The sequence below is a fragment of the Peromyscus californicus genome, unplaced genomic scaffold (assembly GCF_007827085.1).
Source record: "Peromyscus californicus insignis strain IS unplaced genomic scaffold, ASM782708v3 Scaffold_11__1_contigs__length_118956290, whole genome shotgun sequence".
NCBI classification, from domain to species: Eukaryota; Metazoa; Chordata; class Mammalia; order Rodentia; family Cricetidae; genus Peromyscus; species Peromyscus californicus.
In genome coordinates this window covers 46,317,929-46,331,797 of record NW_026294402.1, presented here as the reverse complement: position 1 = coordinate 46,331,797, position 13,869 = coordinate 46,317,929, and the positions used below count along the sequence as shown (strand labels likewise).

Sequence of the window (13,869 nt, the reverse complement as noted above, 5' to 3'; positions counted from 1 at the left end):
GAGAGACTGTGGTAACAATGGGGTTCAGGCCACGTATGGCTACAGAAGCACGCAGACACAGCAGGGACATGGTGACATTGGTAGACTCGGTAGGTGAGGGGAAGGAAGAATATGGAGTTGAGTCGGGAGGCAAGGGGAATATGGGCTAATAGACAGGAAAAGCGTAACGAGCAAAGGCTATAACAACAACAGAACACACCTTTTTACTCCAATAAAGCAGAACTTGGGATGAAAACTGAATTTGCACCTGCTGACTGCAATTATTTTAGAAACTTACAGGTATTTTAGTATGAAAAAAATCAAAGAATTTAAATGGATTAGAGGAGGTCCAACTGTATAGACGTTGGCAATGCATAATATTAACACTTAAAGCAAGAGAAACCTTTATAAGTACTGATTTGTCACTTCCCTCTAAGTTTGTATAACTGAACACACATTTTTTTCTTAAAGTAGGGTCATTCAGCCGTGAGGTCAGAAATGGAGAAAAATGAAAAGGCGCATTTTCATGAATGCTGCAGTAACTGAACACAGATGAAGAGTTTCATCTGGCACTCAGCTGATGCCAATAAGCTGTCAAGAGGAGGGAGGGTGGCCTCTGATCTCTCGAGGTCCATGCCTTCTCTTTAAACCTCTTACTCCTCGAACTTGTTCATTAGCAGAAGGCAATGTCACTATTCACTGGACCAGCTGACAAAGGCAGACATAGAAACACAGTATCAATTTCCTATCACTCTTATACTTTGAGTTTCAATTTTCTTTTGTTTCTTCATACAGTCTTGCTTCAGACAGAGCGTCTTAGTGCAAGCCTGGGTCAGGGCAAATTATAATGCTCTTCTGTTGAACATCACAGTTACCATAATACAGCCTTTATTATGGGGTAGCAACGAGACAGCTATGTTCATAGGGAATTCATGTTAGATTAGTAGGCTAAGGGGAGACCCTCGGTGGAAATCATATTAGTCTTCACATACTTATCAGGACCAAGATCCCGGTCAGGGCATCACAGTCTTCTGACACCCATCACGGACAGGCTCCCTTTATAATGTGATCATTTGGGGGGGGGGAACATAGTGGAGTGTCTGACAGCACAAAGAAGGCATTGAAGCACCTGCAGCATTGCCCGTGCCTTTGACTGCAGTGGGCACAAGGTTAAAGGGGAGAGGGGACAGATTATTGTCCCTTGTCTCCGAGTCAAAGGCAGTAAAGCCTATTGCTTAGTTTATAGAGCCAGCTTCCAAAATCCCGTCTTTTCTTTTGAAAACTCGTATTGGCAAGTTCATCTGGGTGGAAGTTGGGTCTTTGCCTTTGTACTAAATTGGTGTTCAGGAATGCAAGCTTTTGCTGAAAGAGGGTTCTATGAAGGAGGGGAAGCGACTCACTGCTCAGTTGCTGGGCTGTCGCCAGGCGGCTGGGTTTCAAGATGAACTGGCACTGCATCTCTCGGGGCAGCTGTTCCATGAGGAAAGGCTCTTGGAGCTGGGATGGGGTGGCGGAGTCTTTTGATCCCTGGGTCAGAAGGGCAGTGTCTCGGAGATGGCTCATTTTAATTCCATAAGGATACTCATGCCCTACAAAGAGAGAAATCCAAATGCAGACTTCAGGCTGACTGAGCACCACCAGCAAGTGCTGCAGACTGGAGTGTACAGTGATTTACACCTGGGACATCTGGGATAAAGAATCCTTTTGTTCACAGAAAGATCCACGTGCCTCGTCTACAACTGGGGCCTCTGCACATCGCAGGTGGCTCTACCAAATCAGAGTGGTTGGCTCACAGCAGATGAATGGTGAGAGAATGAAAAAATCTTCAAAGAGTCCTTAGGAGGATTGTAGACACCAGTTTATGAATTGCATAGTTGGCCTTTTCTAGGTTTGCAGCTAAGAGTATTTAAGAGTATCTTATTTTCTCCCTTGACACCAAAGGCTCTGTAAATCTTTGGTGATCTGTATTCTAAATCCATAATGGACAATATTTACCTTGGCTGCCATACAAGCACTGTAGAGATCAAACAAGGAAACACTAGTTGGTAACATTACATTTGAAAATAGGGACAAAGACGCCTGTCTGCTAAGGATCACTACAACCCGGCAATGGAGCGGCGAGGCACTGCCCCCTCCATTGTTCGTGTTCCTCAACACGAATTTAGTACAAAGGTGTGATGGCTCGTGCCTGAAATTCAACACTTGGGAAGTTGAGACAGGAGAATCACTGAGTTTGAGGCCAGCCTGAGTGCCATAGTAAGTGCAAGACAGGACCTGGGCTACCGAGGCCATGTCATAAAACAAAACCACCACCACCACCACCGAACCCCCAAAGATTCACCCCGACTATCATCTAGCACATCTGTGTGGGAGCCATTCTCTCATTCTGTTAGTTGCATAATTAGTTGTTCACAGCCCTGGGATTGGCTTCTCTGATTTGCCTCTCTTTGGGGCTGGTGTTCATAGTCCAAAGAACTGTAGTAGGTTCAGAAGACAGATGTAACAATGAATGGACAAACTAAGGAAAACCGAATCCTGCACATCTGACCATAACCCGAGGTTAGCAGGTTAGACTCCAAGTAAACTCATTGCTGAGGTATAATCCTTCCATCCTGCCATGATAGAGATCCTTTAAGAAATGATAGTACACTTTCACCTACAATCACTGAATGTAACTCAGCAAGCCTTTCCTTTGCATCTGATACAGGCATACAAGGCAAATGTGATACTGACATTTACACATTACAGCAACTTCCCAAGACTAAGGCAACACAGCCCCTAAAACAGCAATACTAAAAATGAATCTATAAAAATGAATCTATAAAAATGATGACCAGTTAATCCACACTGCTTTGTCAATCATACTAGCAGAACATTTTAATTTCATAGTTTAAGAGTTGTAGTACTCAGTGAAATTTAAAGTAGATCTATACCTAAGAGTCACAATCTACTTAGTTCTAATATATTAAAATTATTTTAAATATTCATTTTATTTTTAAATGACATTTCATTGTTGCTTATCCACTTTTGCACACATGACAGCATTTAAAAGCAAACCGGTCTGAGGGAATCAGTTTTGCTCTCAGCATGGCATGGAAGATTCCTATTTCCTGCATATCAGAGTACACAAACACCTCATAGAAAAGTTTCGTGTTAATTACTCAGATCACCTGAAATACTCAACCATTCAAGAGTAATCTCACTGACAATGGATTGTACAAAATGATGCATATAACACACATTGCACAGTATCCCACAGGTAAGGAGTGTTTTAAAATTGCTAACAAATTGTTGTAGTTGTTTTAGGATCTGAAACAGATACCAGACCTTGCTGTAATTGCCCTATTTGTTAATTAGAGTGAAATTACTAACCAACAAATAAGTTATAATCTAATGATCAGTCGTTCCTCAGAACAGTGGGGTTTTGAATTTCAGGCTAGCCTAGACTACCTAGTGAGGCATGGTCTCACAGGCAAAAATGAGAATCATGAAAACAAATGGAAATTTGGCTAGAGAACTAGTAAAGGAGATTACTAGTTAGTTGGAAAACTAGTCAGTGAAGACTTTTAGGAGTTAAAATAGGTTAACGTCACTTTCTTCGTGACGCTAAGGGAATTCTGGGTCATAGTAGATGTTCCGTGCTCAGGGATCGGTGACAATGCACCACTGTACCCTACACAGTACTCTGTGTATAGACGCAGCCTTGTCATCAGAGCAGGGGTAGGAGAGACAACAGGCAGCTCAAGACTCTGAAAAGCAAATCAAGACGAATTCCAATGTACACTGCTCTCTCACGGAGAAGAAACCCCCAGTAAAGGGCTTGGCAAGATCTGCTCGTAAAGTAAAAAGCCAAGAGGAAAATATATGTTTCCCAACTATAATCATTAGCAGCCTGAGAGAAAAGATCCCATTGTCTAGCTCATAGTAAACACTTGGTATAGGAACATGGGCTCAAGATCATAGAGCCAAAAACATGGATGCTATCTTAGACTTGGACAGGCACTCACCGATAAGTGGGTACGGCGCTGCTTCTTTTCCAGAATTCACCCACAGCTGGTAATCTCTCTCAGAGCCCTTGAGATACAAAAAAATAATCAAAACAAATCTTTCATGTTAGGTCCTGAATGAGGAGAGTTTGGGCATTTTATGCTATTTAGATTCATGGGTACATACAGTTTGGGGGATTGTAGTACTTATTCCTGCAGCCATATCCTAATTAAAAACGGGCTGTCACTCCTGATCCTCCCATGCCCACAGCCCCTGTGCTGACCTAGGCTCTCACAAATTGCAGTTGAATTAGACCCTTCCTATCAGTGCTCCACAGAGTGTGAAAGCCTAAGCAAGCCCTTTCACAAAGGAATAATACATTTCTGGTTCTAAAAGGCTGGTTCTCACTTCTGAGAGTCTGATGGTCTCAGAGAATACTGGACTTAACATCCAATGTGCCCTTACAAGACGACCTTCTTACCCAGAACACGATAAACACAGCTGTCTGTGATACTAAAGTCAGGTCATAGAGGCCAGTTTTTAGCTGCGTTTAGCTTAGTTTAGAGCCTCTGGGCAGGGGAATGACCAAAAGGCTTTCAGGAGATAGATAGCTAGTTGCATTGACTACATTTGAGTAACTCCACCCAGTCCTGGGGACAGAAAGGATAAGAATTCTATCTAGAGAACAGGCTTAGTCATGGAAATCAATAAAATCATTCACTAGTGATCTATAATCCAACAACACTATAAATCCCACTTGAAAGAAATAATGCTAATTATGTGGACTTTGCTGAGTCCTTCAGGAGGGACAAGACAAAATCCTTATATGCAACTAGAATAGAGATAGCCAAGTCTGTTGGAAGCATTTCATTGTTCTGCCTTTAACTTGCAACCAAGTCAGGGCCTGGCCTTCTAATAGAGGGCTCTGGCTATTGCACATGCCATGCATTGCTCCTGGCCACAAGTGCATGCACACACAGATCATTTCTTCTCTACCTTGTCTTTTAGATAGAAGAACAATCTAGTAACAACAATTTTAGGCAATGTCAGAAACATTGTACGATATCTCTTAGAATAGGTGTAATAAAATAGTCTCAATTCCTATTTTTTTTTTTTTTTGGCATGAGCAGATCAGACTTTAAAGGAGAAGCCCAAGAAAATGTGTCATGAAGTAGTTAATCTTCCTTCTTAACCTAAAACTGTGCACTCTCTTCCAAAGTATGTTTGTGTAGGTTAGAAATCAATGTAGAAATACCCACTTTACTCAGTGCATATAAAATTGTATTTTAACCATATTACTAAATTTTACTAATCAGATTTTTTAATCCCCCATTTTTTTTTTTTTTTGGTTTTTCGAGACAGGGTTTCTCTGTGTAGCTTTGCGTCTTTCCTGGAACTCGCTTTGGAGACCAGGCTGGCCTCGAACTCACAGAGATCCGCCTGGCTCTGCCTCCCGAGTGCTGGGATTAAAGGCGTGCGCCACCACCGCCCGGCTATTCCCAAATTTTGATTGCCTTGAGTCATTATGGGCTTAGTAGCATGGGTAAGAGCAAACCTAAAACAAGCAGTAATATGTCTTAAGTGTATCATGTCACAATATAGTTTAAAAAATGTACTACATTTATTGTGTGTTTGAGTGTACACACACACACACACACACACACACACACACAAACACGTATGCCAACACATATGTGATAGGATAACATTCAGGAGTTAGTCCTCTCTTCCTACCAAGTGGGTCTTGTAGATGGAGCTCATGTCATCAGGCTTGGTAACAAGCAACTTTACAGCCGAACCTCTTGATGGCTTATATCATAGTGCATTTAAAATAAAGCCCCATAGTTTAATAGAGGAACTCTCTATGGGATGCTAGCAGGGAAGCAAAGGGAGCAGCTCTCCAGTTCTCCTCCCCTGACCTCATTCTCAATATTCCAATCATATCCACTAACAACATTCACAAAATCATCCCGAAAAACTAAGGGTCAGGTTCAAAGCAAGACAGGCCGACATGGTAAGCTCAGTAATGCTCTTCAGATCTATGACAGAATTCAAAGCTGTGTTTTTATTGACTAATTCTTAAGAGGAACCAGCTGTCATCCTTCGGACTTGAAGCCAGTCAACACAAAAATTGTATTACAGAGCAAACCCTTAGGGACTGGTAATCATCCGGAGATTGAGTCTTAGAATAAAAACACTATCACATGATCAAGGAGGTGATGGACAGTCAAACAGTGATAAGGGAGTGAAGGAAGTCACAATTTTCTTATGAAACCTTCACCAAACTTTTTGTGTAAGTGTGCAGGACATATAATGAACATTCACATTTCACTCATATACTTATTACTCTAAGGTTCTAGTTTAGCCATTATGTCTTCAGGTCACAGAGGTGTTAAAATAGAGCAGCATCCACATCACGCTAACATAAAAGCTTTCCTGTTTTTTACATCTGAGGGGCAAATGTAACTTCGTTATTGGTTGTGCCATGATGCAAGGGATTATACTTACATCTAATTTACTAAATATTATTTTGAATCTAAAATATCAAAGTTTAAAAGAGTATCTAGGTGGTGGAGGCAAAGGAATCACACATTCAAGGCCAACTTGGGCTACACAGCAAGACCATGTTATATAAAGAAAAAAAATCTAGCAGAAGTAACTTACAGTTATCCCTAACATTTGGAGTGACATGTTGATAACTTCATTCGCTGTGTCTGAATTCATTACTGTTATAGTTTTAAACTGTAGAGAAAAAATATAGACATAAATGAATAGTTTAACACTGGTGAACAAATGATTGTCAGGCAATTATCCAAAGGTGACTGTTGATCCCAAGTACGGACAGCGTGGAGCACAAGCCCTCCATTATGGATCACTTTCATTCTCTGATAAGTTATAGCACTGAATAATGCATTCCTTTCCCTTAAATGATGTGGTCCACAAAATAAAAGTGCTTCAGAAAGCTCCATGAGTGAGAAGTGAACCCAGTCCCAGTCAGTCACAAACACAGGTACATACCAGCAGGGCTCTTCCTCTGTTCTGTCCCTACATGTGCATTTCTAGAACCCAGTGGGCATAGAGACAGAAACAGAGCAGACCTCGTTCTGTTGAGTGCTGTTCTCACAGTATGGGTTTCATTTCTTTGGTGTGAAATCAGTTAAAGAGAGACCAGGATGTGAACTGCTCACTAAAAGGATTTAAGGCTTCGAGTAAGAACTCTCCAGGGTTGGGCACTGGAGCTACTGGTGTTTGCTGTGCTGCAGACCTTCGCTGGCTTAAAATACTTGAGTCTATGAAAAAGTGAAAGTTCTAGGAAACCCACTCTGTCATCTGGACAGAGCCATTTACCATAGTTCTTCACTAACAGAAAGACAGTCTGAGACGAAAAGGAGAGAAACCAACTACAGCCTCTCAGTATCTGGAGAGTGCACTGGACCCCGAGAGACTCACATACAAGGCATGCTATTGAAAATTAACTTGGTCACACATGTAAGTAATATGATAATTATTAGAAAAACTAGCAATTGGTGTTCTGCCCCTTAACACAGGGCCTACTTACATGGTACAAATAAGTTGCGTGAATGCAAACAAAACAACATAAAAGGAAAAAGGTGAGACCCACTGATAGCCGTCACTTGTCTGTCATCTACAGATTTTTCACCTAGGAGCTGGTTACTAGACAGGGCAGACTAGAAATTGAACCAGTTTTTTGAAAAAGCATGTACACTGATTTCATGACTTTCTTTTACTCCCAAGGATTATGCCAAAATGTCTCAGAGCCCAAAAGGGAGGAGAGGGAAGGCCCAATGTTTGGTATCTACCAGAGTGGCATAAAAATGGTATAAGGCAGGCTTCAGTCTAAAATAGGTTTTTAGAAAAGGCTCTGCTGCCCTCGCCCCACGTTTGAAAGTCCATCCATTCAATTTAAGAAACTCTGGCCGGGCGGTGGTGGCACATGCCTTTAATCCCAGCACTCGGGAGGCAGAGCCAGGCGGATCTCTGTGAGTTCGAGGCCAGCCTGGGCTACCAAGTGAGTTCCAGGAAAAGGCGCAAAGCTACACAGAGAAACCCTGTCTCGAAAAAACCAAAAAAAAAAAAAAAAAAAAAAAAAAAAAAAAAAAAAAAAAAAGAAACTCTGCCATAAATTCTTTTGTGTAGTGAAGTATCCATGTTCCCATATAGCCAGTATCTAAGGCAATTGTTCTCACACTGGGCACATACATGCTCAGCACTCTAGTTACCGAAGTGTGTCTCCCTACAAGCCTTTCTGGGGGACAGAACTAATGAGTTTCACCATACAGTGCTTCTTGCCTAGTGAAATATGTAGATAGAACCAAAAATGCGCTGAGTTTAGCAGAATTCATCAACAAGCTACACACAACTTAAGGCTAAGAATAAAAGAATTACTTCCACGGATGCATTCCTCTTGGGGATTTACTCTAGAAGCCTGGGTCCCTGAAAGAGACTCTTCACTGACACTCATGCAGGGAAAAACCTGAGTGTGTTACGGTACCTTGATTTACCCATGACTGCATCTCGAATCTTTTCTTCAAAAATGAGTGGGACATCAGTTTTTTAAGCAGGTATTTTCCATACTTAAATGTGATAAAAATTGGAACCATGAAAATCCTTAATGTAACCAATCATATCAAAGTAAGCAGAAACACACTAGGGTTTTGGTTTGTTTTGTCTTTGTTTTCTCTATTTTACTGGAAAAGATCTGGGAGTTTCTTAGTCTAAAAATTTGAGTATGTCCTTAAACAGGATCTTAGGAGTTGGTCAGAGTGTTTGTGTAACTATTTTTTTTTTTTTTTTACTAAAACAGAACTCTCATGAACTACATTTGCATGCACACAGTGACTGTGACCAAGAGCTGCTGTGTAGTATTACATCCCACAACATCGTGAAAAGACAAGTTCCCATCTTGTTCATGATTGATAACGGTTTGGCTCTTATGTTACAATTTCAGCCAACAAAGAATACAAAGGACAGACCACTAAAGACTTGATGTTTATCATAAAAACATGGTGATCCCTACATCATGTCACCTCTATCAGATCCGTTCTTTAATCTCAGGGATTTAATTCATAAGAACTCAAAGTTTTCAGAATCAGTCGACTGAAGTGACAAGTTGGGAAGAACTGCTTAATAACCAGTGTCTCCCGTGGAGTGCCTGCAGCATCAGCAGCTGTTCCCGAGAGGACCCAGACACACATTCATGCCAGGAGAGGAGATTTCCGACAAGCTGTGTTCTAGCCAATGTAAAGTGTTCAATGGTGCAGTTAGTATGAATTGTCCTTGCTTCATTCTGTCTAGCATTGCTTTTCATGCCTATAAAGACACACGTAAATGCACACACCCTTACTGTGGCACTCCCAAATGCCAGCCTTCTGTAGTACACACTGTCTGTCTGTCAGCCCGCCCGCCTGCCTCTTTTTTTTTTTTTCTTCATCCACAACGTTTTCTACCTTATACAGGGACATGGAATTTAATTTTCTGTCTCAGAAACACTTACATAGGCACAATTCCCAATGTCCTTGGCGAAGATTTTGAGGGGAATGCTCTTCGGGTAGTCCTTCTCTTTTTCTAGAGTGATGTATCTAATCAAATGCAACAACAACCCAAAACAACACTGAGTCAGATGGGATTTGCTAATGGCTCATTAAAAAAAAAACAACCTATTTTGATAATATTGTCACTATACTTATATGCTCTTTTTTGGTGGGGCGGGGGAGGAGAAGGACACATGAAAGACTCAGCACAATCAGATTATATGACAGGTTGAAAGGGAATTTCCTCCAGGTCATTAGGCATGGGCCCCCAAAACAACAGGACATTCATGACAAGTGGTGTTGGAGGTGAGACTAGGTAAAGGTACCTCTGAGTGACGGTTTGTCCTTACAGCCTTCCTGTCTCCCCTGAGCAGGTTTCCACCTTGCTGAGGAGCACCTGACTACATACTACTACTGTACAATGAATTCTCTTCTCATTTAGCTGCCTGGCGTGGTGTAAATCTTGATTTTCCCATGGGTTGGGGGAGGGGGGAAAGAGAGGAGGAAAGAACTTTGCCTCTGATAACCACACACTGACCGTTGTATTTGGTATAGTCAATGGCAGGGATGATAACCAATTTTCTGAGATACTTTGAATAAAACCCTGCAATTATGAGGACTTGAAATGCACTTTGAAGAAATGACCAGCTCCGATTGGTAACTTGGAGACTACACAGAGAGAAGACATTGGTAATTCATTTCTTTTTAATGTGACCCCAGTGTTCCCCTTCCTGGAAAGAAGTACTTGTAATAAGGTAATGTTCTTTACATATGTTCCAGCCGGTGTACAACCTGAACAGTTGGTTATTTTGCATATAAATGCCAATTTCCATTAAAGAGAAGGGGCATTGCTGGGGTACATCTCTGCAGTAACAGGTTTGGTTTAACCACAGGTTAGTAATATTAAAAATATGTACAGTGAAAAAATACCTCTGAAGGAGAGACAGCCATTTGTCCTTTTGTTCTGGAGAGCTGCAACCAAAGGAAATGGAAGAGAAATGAGCCATATAAAATATTGATGCCAACATTGAAAATCTGCCAACTTGGGTGACGGTACCAACAGCCTGCTGCTAAGAATATAGCTGTACATGAATGCTGTGAGCTTCACATAACCACTTAGAAGATGCTACAGGCATTCTAGCCCCCTGGGAAAGCTCACAGTTCAGGACAGCTTTATTAAGCCCAAGCCAGATGCTTGTTAATATGCCACTGCTCTTTCACCAATAGTATCAGGTCAGGGGCCAGGGGCTTGTTTGGTGGAAAGAATATCTGAATTGGAAATGAAATATTTTTCAAAATTATATATAAGTGAGATCATCACGGGCAAGCCACTTATCTGAAGCCTCAGTTTTCCTCTCTGTAAAATTGGACTAATTATTCTCTCCAAGTGCTTGTCATTTTCAGCTTAAGTTGTCATTCATAAATATAGAAAGTAGGCTTAATGTTGAGATCAAAGCAAGTTTTGGCAGATGGATGGAGATGCCTTGGCCCAGAAACCAGTCTACTGTCAGGAAACATTTTGTTTTCATCTCATATACACAGGGCAAAACAGTAATTTAGTAGATTTTTTTCAAAGCAAACTTATTTTTAATTTCTAAAACCTTTTGCTTAATATGAATGCATATACAATTAATATGCTTCTACTGCCACTGCTGAATTTGATGTTTAAATTGAAAAATTCATCCCATTTATTGTTTTTTGTTTGTTTTCTGTTTTTTTCGAGACAGGGTTTCTCTGTGTAGTTTTGGTGCCTATCCTGGATCTCGCTTTGTAGATCAGGCTGGCCTCGAACTCACAGAGATCTGCCTGGCTCTGCCTCCCCCGAGTGCTGGAATTAAAGGCATGCACCACTGCTGCTTGGTCCAATTTATTCTTATATGAGCCTGTCAATAACAAATTTTAAATGTTTCTAGTCTCTATACAGAAGCTGAAAACATTCCTTGTTCCAGAAATTTTTTTTTTTTTTTTTTTCGAAACAGGGTTTCTCTGTGTAGCTTTGCGCCTTTCCTGGAACTCACTTGGTAGCCCAAGCTGGCCTCGAACTCACAGAGATCCGCCTGGCTCTGCCTCCCGAGTGCTGGGATTAAAGGCGTGCGCCACTACCCGCCCAGCTTAGAAAAATTTTTAATGTGTATTTGTAATTTGTTTTAACTTTATTGCTTAACTATCTTCATATAAGCAATCTTTCAGGATTGGCAATCAGATGATATATTATGCATTCTTTTATCATGGAATGCAACATTTTCATAGTTAACAGTTTTTGCCATCTGATGGTTTTTCCTTAAAAAACTGTGTGTAGGCCGGGCGGTGGTGGCGCACGCCTTTAATCCCAGCACTCGGGAGGCAGAGCCAGGCGGATCTCTGTGAGTTCGAGGCCAGCCTGGACTACCAAGTGAGTTCCAGGAAAGGCGCAAAGCTACACAGAGAAACCCTGTCTCGAAAAACCAAAAAAAAAAAAAAAAAAAAAAAAAAAAAAAACTGTGTGTATACTTGTGTGAATATATGCTACGTGTATGTGGGTGCCCACAGAGGCTAGAAAAGGCTGTTGAACCCCTGGAACTGGAGTTACGGAGACAGTTGTGATCTGTCTGATGTGGGTGCTGGGAACTGAACTCTTCACTACTGAGTCATCTCAGCCCCTTGTCTTGTGTAACTCTCCCTCAAGAGATTTTTTAGATTCAGTTATATAAAATACTGATCTAGAAAATGTGTTCTAGCACCCACATTATGGAATAAAGTCCACCGGTACCCCCATTTTTGGCTGTGGTTCTCACTATTCTGCTTTCAAATGCACAGGAAAGAATTGTGCTTGTTTGGGTAGTGTTCTGTGAATGCTACAGTAAATGGGAACTACTTTGTGTCTTCCTTCATTCCAGTACCTGTGGCTGACAGACTGAACCTTAGTTACTTGACATCTTCAAAAGCTGGTGCATGCTGGTGCTTTCTTCCAGCTCTTCATACCCTCCCTCCCCGCTCTGTTCTCCAGAGCCCTCAAGCAGTGGCTGATGTTTGTGTTTTGCTCAGAATTTTAAGCAGTTATCTACAGGGCGGTCAGTCTGTTAAGACTGATTTTTTTTTTCTGAATTTTTTCAGTCCGTTACCATTTCTCCACTGTCACTCTCTTACGTCACAGCTCAGGTGTAACACCAGGAAACAATGGTGTTTACTAATAACCAAACGCCTGACTTTTTTCAGATTTCATCAATTCTTCTGGAAATGTCTTTTTTTTTTTTTTCTGTTCCAGGTGCCAACTTGGGGCCACACATCACATTTAGGGACAGGGTCTAATTTCCTAGTCTTTCCTACTTCTGTTTTCACTTGGGCAGCTTTGAGGAGGAATCGTTAGGGAGTCTGTAGACTTTTCCTCAGTTTTTTTGGTTTTTTTTTTTTTTTTTTTTTTTGTTTTTCGAGACAGGGTTTCTCTGTGTAGCTTTGCGCCTTTCCTGGAACTCGCTTTGGAGACCAGGCTGGCCTCGAACTCACAGAGATCCACCTGGCTCTGCCTCCCGAGTGCTGGGATTAAAGGCGTGCGCCACCACCCGCCCGGCCGACTTTTCCTCAGTTTAACAGATGTTTATGACTCAATTAGAGATGTGGGTTTTTTTTGGGGGGGAGGAGGAGGTGGTAAATGGATACTATAGAAGTGAATTGTTCTTATCAAATTATATTGAGACCTACAGGATATGACTGGGAATATTAACCTTTATCATGTGGTTAAAGAACCATGCTTTGCCCAGGCAAAATGGCCCTTAAAAGAATGTGGTCACCCTCACAGGAAATTGCTTCCTTTTACCAAGCAGACTAGACGTCTGTCATGGAAGGAAAAAAATAGAATGACACAAAAATGTGTGTCTGTTAAACAAGTCCTTAAAATCCCATACAGGTCAACAATGCACAACAGAATGGAATGGCATGCCCACTCCTTGGCCACAGAGGAGCAGTCTGGCTTCAGAACGATGCCTGAGTTGTTTGGTGATAAAGCAGGAAGAGATGCAGACTGAAAAGCTTCATCTTCATGTGTATGTGATGAACACTAAACTCTTTAAAATGGAAATCAATACTGGAGCTGCTGTACAGTTGTTCAAAATCACAGGTATGAGTTTTCATCAGCTCATCCTGAGCCAGAAAGTCAAATAACCATGTTCAGGCTGAAAGACAAATACTCCGTATTCATTTGTTCTCTAAACACATGCCAGCCTAGAAGTGGGTCTTGGGAAATAATTTACACTCTTTAACAAGATAAATATGGTTATGATTACCACATCTCTACAGATAGCAAATCAGAACTTAACATACAAAAGTACTTTTGACACATTATCTGTGTCACAAAAAGCTTTTTTTTTTTTTTTTT

At 41.3% G+C, this 13,869-nt stretch overlaps 1 protein-coding gene across 1 annotated transcript in view; it reads right to left on the bottom strand.

Annotated features, from left to right (window-relative positions):
• Nucleotides 1–13,869, bottom strand: part of Arhgap20 (Rho GTPase activating protein 20) — an 86,871-nt gene that overhangs the window by 21,663 nt on the left and 51,339 nt on the right. The window contains 5 exon segments of the mRNA XM_052760293.1: nt 1,380–1,568; nt 3,987–4,053; nt 6,631–6,708; nt 9,482–9,566; nt 10,449–10,490. Of these exon segments, the coding sequence (XP_052616253.1) occupies nt 1,380–1,568; nt 3,987–4,053; nt 6,631–6,708; nt 9,482–9,566; nt 10,449–10,490 (461 nt within the window).